This window comes from Rana temporaria, chromosome 2, assembly GCF_905171775.1.
Source record: "Rana temporaria chromosome 2, aRanTem1.1, whole genome shotgun sequence".
Lineage (NCBI taxonomy): Eukaryota > Metazoa > Chordata > Amphibia > Anura > Ranidae > Rana > Rana temporaria.
In genome coordinates, this window is record NC_053490.1 from 102,485,199 (window position 1) to 102,497,593 (window position 12,395).

The 12,395-nt window shown below is 41.4% G+C and overlaps 1 protein-coding gene across 1 annotated transcript in view; it reads left to right on the forward strand.

Annotated features, from left to right (window-relative positions):
- The window catches only part of TNS2 (tensin 2), a 272,141-nt gene extending 265,983 nt beyond the window's left edge, over nucleotides 1-6,158 (forward strand). The window contains 1 exon segment of the mRNA XM_040340630.1: nucleotides 3,271-6,158. Coding sequence (XP_040196564.1) covers nucleotides 3,271-3,412 — 142 coding nt within the window. The 3' untranslated portion in view covers nucleotides 3,413-6,158.
- The last annotated feature ends 6,237 nt before the right edge of the window (nucleotides 6,159-12,395 follow it).

Consider the following 12,395-nt stretch of genomic DNA (forward strand, 5'->3'; position numbering starts at 1 on the left):
CAGTCCAATAGCAGCTATGCAATTTACCCACTGCAGTCTGCTGTCAATCACAAGGCAGGCGGACCTGGTGGGGAATTTGACTGTTAACATCTGGGATAAACCCCCCACCCCCTTTCCCCAGTCTCAAGAATTCTAGGAATTTGGCACAGAGCATTTTAAAGGGACCATCCTGCCAGAAATGCAATGTAAATGCTGTATTCAATTCTTCCCTATGGAGTTGATTTACTAAAACCGGAGCATGCACAATCTGGTGGAGCTCTGCATAGAAACCAATCAGCTTCCAGGTTTCATTGTCAAAGCTTAATTGAACAAGCTGAAGCTAGACGTTAGAGTGAACTAGTGGTGTATAGGGTACATTTAGGGTAAAGGGAAGTTTTTAATATATAATACACTATGTGGCCATAGGTTTGTGGACCTCTAATCATCAAACCAGGGACATTAATATGGAGTTGGCTGCCCCTTTGTGGCTATAACAGCCTCTACCCATCTCAGAAGGCTTTGCAGAATTTTTTTTAGTGTGTTGGTGGGAATTTGTGTACATTCACCCAAAAAAAGTATTAGTGAGGTTAGATAAAGATATTAGAGAAGACCTGACTCACAATCAGCATTCAGATTCATTACAAAGTGTTGAACCCTGTCTTTATACAGTCATGCTGGAACAGAAAATGGCCTCTCTAAACTTGTATTAAAGCGGATCTCCCACGCAAAAACGTTTTTTTTTTTTAGGGCTATTTAAATGGTTAATGCCAGTTATTTTGTTAACTCACGTTTTTGGTGTTCCGCGGCCGCTCCGCTGCCATTCTGTGTGAAATATGTACTTATATTCTCCGTTCTGTTCAGTTGCCATTTTAACTGTGGGCATAAGCCCACAAGCAGGCACTTCCTTGTTCGGGTGGATGCTGATGTCCCAGCATCCACCACTCGATCTCGCGCATGAGCAATGGGGAGGAGAGGCGGGAGCGTCTGTGTTGCCATGACAACAGCAAAGAAATAGCGTGATATTTGATATCACAGCTGCGCAGTGAACACAGGGAGCTATGGAGAGAAGCTCCCAGAGTGCACTGCATCGAACGGGAAGTGACGCAATGCCCGAGAAATTCCTGCAACGATGCAGACCGGAAGGCTCACTAATGTACAGGTACTGTACATATTTAGAAAACAAAAACATCCGTTTTTAGCATTTTAGATAGCGGCAGTCTAATTAAACTACTGTTGTAATTAGGGTGGAGCTCTGCTTTAAGGTTTGAAATGCACAGTTGTCTAAAATGTCCTAGTAATGTATAGTGTAGCATTAAATGTGCCCTTCACTGGAAAAACCTGATCTCCTTGTCAAAGTATTTTATTGAATGAATATGATAATCCAAGTACAAATCTTGTGTTATAGATGTTGTAATAAGTTATCCAACTTACAACAGGTTTGAAAAAAAAAACTTCATGGTCCACTCTATATGTACAGATAAATAAATGATATAAACTCAACAGAAAATAGAAAAGTAAATAAATCATTACATCAAGATATTCATGACTGTAGTTGGAAATGCTATCATATAAATTGTTTTACTTGGACCTGGAATATTGAAGTATAATTATGTAAAGCATTACTTTATTACTGTTTAAATAAAATGAGTTATAAAATAAAAATAAATAAAAATAAAAGGATAGACAAAAAAATAAAAATGCATAAGATAGGATAGTAGGAAAATAGAGAAGGAAGTGTAGAAGTCCACTGAGATGGTTCGAGTAAGTTGGCCTACAACCTGAGTGTTTGAACAGAACACTATAATGTTCACGAGAAAGAGTAGGGTAATACCCAAACTCTAGCAATTTGGTTTTGTAAGTCATTTATTACCAAATGAATCTTTCAGCTACGGAAAAACCTGATCTCAATCATTTGGTGGGTTGTCAACATTCTTTTGGTCATATAGCTAAATGTAATGGACATGTCTACACAAACTTTTGGACATATAGGGGTTGTTTTATTAAAACTGGATATGCAAAATCTGGTGCAGCTCTCCGTCTAAACCAATCAGTTTCCTTTTTCTTTTTATCGGTGCTTAACCACTTCAATACTGGGCACTTTCACCCCTTTCCTTCCCGGGCCAATTATCAGCTTTAAGCGCTCCTGCAATTTCAATGAGAATTGCGCGGTCATGCAACACTGTACCCAAAATTAACTTTTTATCGTTTTGTTCACACAAATAGAGCTTTCTTTTGGTGGTATTTATTCACAAATCTGTTTTGATTTTTTTGCGATATAAGCGAAAAAGAGCGGATTTAAAACAAATATATATATTTTCTACTTTATGTTTAAAAGAAATCCAATCAAATCAAATTTTGTCATAAATTTAAGCCAAAAGGTATTTTGCCACATGTCTTTGGTAAAAAAAATAATCCAGTTAAGTGTATAATAATTGGTTTGTGTGATCACGGACAGATGTACGCAGATGATCATGTACAGATGTGCGCAGATGATCACGGACATATATGTGCAGATGATCTTTGGGACATATGGATTTTTACTTTTACATATGTGGCGGACAGGTGTTTCTTTCTGTGTGAGGACATGTGTGTGGTGACAGTCTTATGGGGACACTATTCTGGGAACATTGTGTCACACTGGGCCAGTAAGGAGTGTGTAAAAGCTGTAAAAAACAGCTCCTACTCACTGATCACCGGCCGTCTGCAGCGATCCGCTCCCCTCACTGACAACTTCCCTGTGAGGAGAGGAGAGCTGATTGCCTAGCAAATGACTCTCTATTTATGTCACATGATGGCTGTAATTGGACACAGCCATCATGTGATCAGGAGGGCCAATTACAGAGCCCTCCTGCCAATCAGAGATACGCTGTGTCTGGGTTACACGAGTGCATCGGAATCGCGCCGATGCGTGAGCACACGCCCGCGCGATCCCCCTCCTTCTGAAGGGCGTTCCTGAACGTCCACTCAGAAGGAGGAAACGCCCACCCGGCTGTATATGTGCAGTGGCTGATTGGCTACCATGGACAGCTGCACCAGATTCTGAGTGCTCCAGTCTTAGTAACGCTCCCCCCTATATCTCTAAAATGACCTATATCTTTACAGGGAAAGTAATGGTAATGATATAGGCAACTCACCCAATATGTACAATTATCTTTTTTGATCTCAGATTCCAGTAGTGAGAGTTTTCCTGTATTAGTGACTCTCACAAAACCCTACTGAAGGTGTCTATCTGGTTAGAATCTTAATTGATATGATTCTGTTGGCCATTAAAAAAATTTTGTTTATTTTCAGAGTGTTTGGCTTTGTGGCTCGTAAAGCAGGGACTGCTGCAGAGAACGTCTGTCACCTCTTTGCTGAACTGGACCCAGAACAGCCAGCATCAGCCATTGTAAACTTTATTACCAAAGTCATGCTTGGCGTACCGAAGAGATAGAAAGAAGCATGGATTAACCAGGAAGTCGAGGACAAGGTCTCGGGATGTACCAAAATCCAGTGGGTGGAAAGTAATAGACAATCAAATAGTGCCGATCCCTCTCTACTTTCCAGATAAAGACTTCACTCTGCCTCCCTGCACTACACAAAGGACAGAAGATGGGGATTGTTGCATCAATAGGAGATAGTTTACGTTTTGACTATTTGGCTGACATGCAATGTAGTCGGATCTCTTTTTAACTTTTAAACGTGGTTGCTCATAACATTTTTGGTTACTCAAAAAAATCCAAATGTGAACTGGATGCAAATGAGTTGCTGAATTTTATGGGCAGTGGGCAGTTTAAAGTCACTTTATATATGTGTTTCCTAGCCAGATTCAGCAGGAACTGACAATGTATTTGGGTAGGATTGCAGAATCTTGTCATAGGATTCTGTGCTGTCATGCTTCAGTATATGTGGAGAAGTCTGCAAGCTCACTCCTAGCTCCATTCAGAAGAGGGGGTTACCAGGGCTACAAGGGCCTAGCTAAAGGGGCAGCCTGCTGTACATTCTACAGGTGGGCTGTGTGCTCTGAGACATCTTCCATTCATGATTTTCACATTTTAATGTACATGTAACTCCCCATAACTCTATCAGCATATATAGACTCAAGTCGAATGTGGGCTGCTAAGGGAAGAATGTCTTTGTACAACAGTCAAGACAAATGCACTGGATCTACATTTACTGGAAATGGCTTGTTTGTGGTCAGAAATTGATTTCAGTCTACATGTTGAATTCATAGGTGTGTACCCTAAAACTCAAAAATCACATGTGTGTGTCTACATATATATGGCCCCGAGACATTGATCTCTCTGCCGACACAGTGAAAGTTATGGCAGAGCCAATAGGAGGAGATCTTTCCCATCTTCCTGCTGGCACACACAGCGATAATGCTAATGCGCTTGTGGTAATTAGAGTGTGCCCAGGCACATCCGGCACACCTATGGGTGAAATTCAAGTATGGGCCCTGTTACATTCAAGCTTCTTTATTATACCTTACAAGGCTAGTACTGGATACAAAGGATAGAGGGACCACTGGTAGCTATCCTCCACTCTTCCACAGTCCAAAATCAGGCATCAACACTGGTGGGCAGAATCACGCACAATCAGTGCTCCAGTAGAGTGCAAAGGGCATTGATGATTTGTAAAGCACAATTAGTTACCATTCTTATGTCCTTTTACTGGATTTATCAAATTGGCAATAGGTCTGTTAGATTGGGGAAGTTGCTGAACAGAAAGCTACAGCTCTCAGTGATTGACATCGGAACGTTAGGTGGACAGATCAGAAGAAAGTGGAACTCAGAGGAGGACTTAGAGATGTTATCTTTGGAGAAAACAGAACATTGTAATTCAGAAAAAGATCAAAGCTCATCAAGAAAAACAAGATTTGAAGCTATATTGTAATGCCAGGACATCTTTTAGCCTGGCTGGGAATAGTATAGCAAGGAAGCATTCATAAGCTGAATGTTACTGGAATGAAGACAAAACAATAAGAAAATAGATGAGATAGATCTGTATACCAGGTCCATATTTACCATAATGGCACTCATGGGGGCAGTGCCTGAAGCAGCAGGTAAACCGGGGCAGCATTAAGTCACAACAGTTACACAATGTGATAACATTTAGGTTATTTTGTTTCTGTCATTTGGCCATTGCTGGGCATCAGCAAGAGAACCGTCAGAGAAAGTGATATCAAGAGGAATCAGAAGACTTTGTAGTTAGAAAACAGGAACATATATCTGTTTGTTTTGTTTGGTGGTCAGTAGCTCTGTGGATAAAGCAGACAAAGCCGACTCCATTAGCACATTCTATCATTAGTTTTTAGTAAGGTGATCCCATGACACATGGGTCGGAATGTGTCACCGCTCACCGCCTAGGGCAGCATGATACAGCGCTGATATCAGCAGGATGAAAGTTCTATTTTTGCCGTCAAACAGTGATTTGCTTATATGGCCTAATTCACACCTATGCAGGTTGTGGTTGATGCATTTTCGGGGTGTGTCATGCACTTTTTCACATGCGTATTTGACACATTTTCAAAATGTTTTTGGTGCGTTTTGAGCTTTTGTGAAATGTATGCCGTCTTGCAGGAGAGACCAGCAAAACCGCACTGCGTTTGCACTGCAGTCTATAGAACCAAAAACGCAGAACTTGCTGCTGGAAAAAAAAGTCCCTGACCCTTTTCAAAAACCGCACCTGTGGAAAACACAGAGATGTAAACATGATCCATAGGAAACCATGTTAAATGTACTGTAGTGCATTTCTGGGAAACTGAAAACACTGCAAAATGCATAGGTATAAACCAGGCCTAAGGGAGTGAAGACATTTTTTATAGACTGAAGGGAAAGTGTAGTGTGCGTTTAGTGAGCTATAAGTTATTGGTATAATGTTCACTTTAATGCATTCACATTTCTATACTATTTGTAACATCTTTTAAAATATTGCGTTAGAGACAGCAGATTTATAGATGTTTGCCTCTTTTCCTGGCAGTTTTTCTATGGTATTAGTAGATGATATAATATCTCCATTACATATGGAATTCTTTGATTGCTTCAAGTAGGATTTGCACAGAGATAGAGACAGTAAAGCCTCGTCCACACGATCATTTTTTCTGACAACGAATGTGTGATTGAAGGGTTTTGTCGGATAATCTGACTGTTTGTACGCTCCATCGGACAATTGTTGTCGGAATTTCTGCCAACAAATGTTGGATAGCATGCTTTCAAATTTTCCAACAACAAATGTGTCTTGTTGGATCATGCGATTGTGTGTACACAAGTCAATCGGAAAAAAATCCAAAGTACAAACACGCATGCTCCGAACCAGTGCTAACAATAGCACAACATTAGCAGAAGTTGCCCAAAGGGTGGTGCTAAAGAGCTGAAAAACCATGTGGTTTTGTGTATGTTGGCTGAAAAAGTTCTGCCGTCTGTATGCATACCAAGTTCACGGCCAACGCCCTTCGCACAAAATTCCACGGATCTGTCCGATGGAAATCCGATTGTATGTACGAGGCTTAAGACACAACTACTAAGCAGGACATAGGTAATGAGCAAACATGTTTACTCTTATGTACAGGTATCGTGATTTTTTTTTTAAACATTAACACACATTAATAGTTATTTAAATTCAAGCTGATCACTTACATATCTAAATACATTAGGACTATACTATGCCTCTAATGTCCTATGGGAGTATTCAGGAAGTCTGTAGACCTGCCCATCCAATTTATTATGGTGCATAATGGAGACGAATCAAAAAAAGTAATTTGATGACAATTCTACGAGATGTGGTAGAGACAGAGAAAACATCTGATTATCACCTCTGGGTAGCACAGGCACATTATTTAGAGTGCAAGAAAGGTACCACATTGCTTGATAGCATAAAAGGTTCAAACACTACTAACAAGGCTAGTAAATACTGGATCAGATTGTGCCCATTACTGTCACTTGAGGTATTCACCTTAAAGGATATGTAAATACTCCACCCGTATTTCAGCAGCTGCAGACTTTCTTCGCCCCTCCCTAGTGACAGCAGGCGGGCATCTTCTCCAGGTGCCTACTGTCACCTTTTAAAAATAACTTGGCCACGCGGGGCTTCGTCTACCCTGCCACATCATTCATTCAGAGTTCTGTGAATGGAAAACTGCAAGTCCTGACAGCCTTTGCGACTGTCGGGTTGTAGTTCTCAATGAGCTATCAAGGCGCTGTTGAGCACTCTGGTAGTTCATTCTTTCTTCCTGTCAGTGTGTATCTGCCTGCCCATACGAGGTACAAGCAGACAGAGAAGTCTGCAGGACTCCTGCATGGCACCCAAAATCTTCTGATACAATGCTTTCCAGGCTGCAAGTAGAAAAAAATTATAATAAGTGCACATTTTTTTACCTGCAAAAATATGTACATTTATTTTTATAAAAAGGTGAACTTTAACTTTAAATGTAGTTTGGCAGTAATCCCCTTTTTTGTTTTTTTTGCTAGGCTCTTGTTTGTAGTGATAAATGTTAATATAGCTTATCTTCCATGCAGTGTTGTGTTGTAGGGGATTGGGAGTTTTGCCAATGTTGTGCTAATATAAGTTCTGGTAAGGGCATGGTAGAGTTGGAGATACCTAATGAACATAGATCTAATGCCCCGTACACACCATCACTTTATGTGATGAAAAAAAACAACATTTTCTGTGAAGTAAAAAATTACGTTTTTGAAACTTAAATTTTCAAAGACGAAGTTGCCTACACACCATCGTTTTTCTCACAATGTTCTAGCAAAGCGAGGTTACGTTCACCACTTTTTCCATTGAAGCTTGCTTCATAACTAGCTTCTGGGCATGCGCGGGTGTAAAAACGTCTTTTTAAACAACGTTTTTTGCTACACACGGTCAATTTCTGTGAAGTAAAAAACGACGTTTTGAAAAACGACACATAAAATTAATGCATGCTTCAATTTTTTTTGGTCGTTTTTTACAAGACATAAAACGATGTTTTCCCCCACACACGGTCAATTAAAGTGACGTTTTTAAAAACTTCGTTTTTTTTCATCACATAAAGTGATGGTGTGTACGGGGCATAAGAAGAGAGAAGTCTGGATTTGGTGAAATGACTTCAGTGGGCTATTGAGATATAACTACTGTATGACAGATGGGTAGTTTCAGCTTTTTCCCATAAGGCCGGGTTCACATACAGTATGTGTGGCCACAGTTCCCAGCATAGGGTCCGGTGTGTCCTTGTTCAGGTGCGAATCGGGTCCAAATCCGAATTCACACCTGAACCAGACCCAAACAAACACAGGACCCTTTTGGAATGTGGACTGCGGCCGTCCCGGATTTGTGTGACCCGACTCCATTGCCAGCCGGGAACACTCGCATGTCATGCGAATTGGATGTGGAGAACCCTGCATCCAATTCACACATGTGAACCTGGCCCCAGTCTGATACTTAAATGTCAACCAATTCTGTTAATTATTTCACAATTGGGGTATACTCAATAAAGCCCTGATACTTAGGGATTGATTTTCTATGGAGTCAAATCTCATGATACAGGTTAAGGGTTGAGTGATGTATATGTTTTAGAAAAGCTCTGAACGCCTGAGGCTCCGTACACACAACCGAGTTTCTCGGCAGAATTCAGCCAGAAACTCGATCGGAGCCGTATTCTGCCGAGAAACCCGGCCGTGTGTACACCTTTGGCCGAGGAAACCGACGAGGATCTCGTCGGGCCAAATAGAGAACATGTTCTCTATTTCCTTGTTAGTCAATGAGGAAACTTGGCTTGCCGAGATCCTCGGCGGCTTCACAAGGAACTCGACGAGCAAAACGATGTGTTTTGCCCGTCGAGTTTCTCAGACGTGTGTACGGGGCCTCAGATGAAATGTCAGCTTGTGCATAAACAAGAGGATGTTAGTCTGGATATCTTGGCTTCCAAATTCTGCTGTCCTTTCAAAAATGGATTGTTCCTTATTTTGGTTTGATGTTTAGACCTTTAAGGCCTGTACACACGATCCAATTTTATGGCCATAATTGTCTCATGGACATGTTGTGTCGGATAATCTGACCGTGTGTATGCTCCATCAGACAATTGTTGGCTGAATTAACGACAACAAATGTTGGCTGTTCATGCTCACCAACTGTCTGACAATAAATCTGTTACGTCGTATTATCTGATCGTGTGTACACAAATCCATAACTATTAAAATCCAAAGTACAAACATGCATGCTCATAACCAATGTTAAACATTAAGGGCCAGATCCACAGAGCAAGTACGCCGGTGTATCTACTGATACGCCGGCGTACTTTCAAATTTCCCGCGTCGTATCTTTAGTTTGAATCCTCAAACCAAGATACGACGGCATCTGGGTAAGATCCGACAGGTGTACGTCTTCGTACGCCTTCGGATCTTAGATGCAATACTTCGTCGCCCGCTGGGTGGAGTTTGCGTCGTTTTCCGTGTCGGCGGCGCAAGTGCAATTGTATGTGGATCTGGCCCTAAGACAACATTAGCAGAAGTTGTCTAAAGGGTGGCGCTAAAGAGCAGAAAAAACACATATTTAGGTTTTGTTTGGCAGAAAATGTTGTGCCGTCTGTATGCAGAAAAGTTCGCGGCCAACCCCCTTCGGACCAAAATCCACAGAAAAGTCAGCTGGAAGTCGGATCGTGTGTACAAGGCTTTACAAAGATACCGTTTAATTTCCTGAAGTGTAACAACATACATAACTTTTCATGCTAGTATTATGGACAACTAGTGGAGGAAAAAAGCATCAGTGGGTATAACCAATGATTTTTGTGGTCCTTATAACCAGGGGTAGGGTAGAGGTGTATCCCCATATCCTTTGTTTCCCAGAACATTAGAAGTGATGACCAGTGTCCCCTATACTAATCACCATGATTACCAAATAAAAAAAAAAACTAATAGAAGAGACTAGAAATGTTTAGGCCCCTTTGTGTCAATAGGGACCCCCAACACTCCTCATGCATGCCAGGCCCTATCAGCTACTGCAGTACATAGAGTATACCAAACCAAGTATTTGCATTGCTTGGAACTAAAGATATTACAAGGCTTTGTAGATGCAGTGCAATAAAAGTCATCAAATCACATATGTGGATTGCTAGAAGAAAAAAATAATCTGTTTGGCTGCTAGGGGTGAGTTTGCTTTCCTGACTGCCGTATTATAGTGGCCATAAATAGCTGGTTGGCAGTGGCCCATCTTGGTCTGGCAAATATCACTGGCATTAGCAATTGTTTCTTTACACTTTTGTTAGTCTGCTATGTTTATGCAGAAATGGTAATGTATAAATGAGCAGAGATCAGTATAGTCATCTGTGAACAAATGTTTCCATATTACTTGTGACATTCCAGGTAGCATTCATGAGTAGCTAAATGATTGTCTCATAGCAGTGTCATCTGCTTATTGTAGTATGTAGAGTGTGCAGCGATATCATTGTCTGCTTGTAAAATGTATTGCTGCATTCTTATCCATCGGTGATCACACCCACAAAATGGCAGCTTCCATGTGTGCAGACAACAGGTGAACATCTAGAGTAACTTTATACTAATCCTCCATGCTGGGCTAATTATCAATGTGTCTGGAGCATTCTCTGTACCAGATGCAGGACATTATAGAGTAAACTTATGGTTGGTAAATTCACATAATACAACTCCTCTTCTGAATGATTTTAAAGTATTTTTTTTTTCTTCATATAATAAACATGTTCTATACTTACCGTATTTATCGGTCTATAACGTGCCCCGGCGTATAGCGCGCACCCCCGAATTTGAAGGAAGATACCTGCAAAAAAAATAAAAAATACTTAGTTTGGATGCCCCTCGTCGGTGTCCTGCCCGTCGTCCATCGGCGGCCTCGTCCGGTCCGGTGTCCTTCTGCGGCCATCCCAGCTCGATCCCCGCGCTCTGTTTGAACCACTGCGCCAACATATACCGAGCAGAGTACACTCGTGTATAGTCGGGCGGGCTAGGCTCCTCTTGCGTAAACGACGTACAGGACGCACACAACGTGACCGCGAGAGGAGCCGAGCCTGCTCGACTATACTGCGCTCGGTATATGTCGGCGCAGTGGTTCGAACAAAGCGCGGGTATCGGCGTATATCGTGCACTCACGATTTTGCCGTTTTTCAGGGCAAAAAAGTGCGCGTATACGCCACTTGCAACAGTTTTGTACAGAGCAGCCCTGATCCTTCTCTTCCTTGTTCCCCCGTCAGTGTTCCTGCTCTTTTCGATGTGCCACCCCTAGGAAGCCGCTTCCTATTGCGACACACCTGCAAGCTTGATCTCGAGCCGCTCTGCCTGCCACCATAGACACAGACAGCGAGGTTCTGCTCCAGCACAGCACAGGATTTGATTGACAGCAGCAGGAGCCAGTTGCTTTTGCTGCTATCAATCTGCCCTGTGAGGAGAGAGATCAGGGAGAGAGACAATGCTCTCAGGCAGTGCTGGATTGAGATCAGGTAAGTATAAAGGGGGGATATACAGGTTTTTTGTCCTAATGCAGAAAATGCATTAAAGTTAAAAAAAAAAACCTTCTTCCTTTAGAACCACTTAAAAGACGTATGCCATCTTTTGCACCATGTTACACCCACATTTAGGGTGTGACATGATGCAAAATGCCCAAATGGACTAATTGCTCCCAGAACTGTCAGTATATATTTGTAACATTGTTTCGTTGTTGGCTTTATCAGGAGAGGACATAGGCCTGTCTAAAAATGTTGTGCTTTCCATAAACCCACCTGCCATCATACTGAACAGAACGGATATGGAAGATATCTCACAGCTTTTGGTTTGCAAGTTATAAAACAAATGTGTCAAGGATGTGCTGGAGCTTTATACAGAGAAATATATTCATTATTTATAATATATACATAGCATATGTAATATATATGTAATAAACTTGCCAGAGGCACCTGAGCTCTTGAGATATTATTATAGGGAAGAAAATTGTTAATTTTCTATGCAAGCTTGATAAATATTTTATCAAATGTCTATATCTTATGTAAAAAAAAATATATATAAATATATATATATCAATGAAAGCAACCTGTAATAAAATACTTTCACTCAGCCTTGTTGACTTGAATTATTTAAAGCTGACCCCAGTGGAAATGTTTACTTAGGCTCCGTTCACACCGTGGCATTCTGGATCGCGGGCAGAATCCCACAAAATGCGGAACACGCTTGCAATACCCATTTACTTTTAATGCCACCAAAATCGCGGCATGATTTTATCGCCTGACAAATCGTGGTACGCCGTTTTAGAACTTCTTTTGGGTGACAGGCGCCCTCACGATTTTACTGAAATTCGACAGCCGCCATTGTAAGAAACGTGGATCGCAAGCGCGTCCCACATTTTGCGGCAATTTAGCCCACGATCCGGAATGCCATGGTGTGAACGGAGCCATCAGCTTCCAGTTTTTTTTTGGGCAAAGCTTAATTGAACAAGCT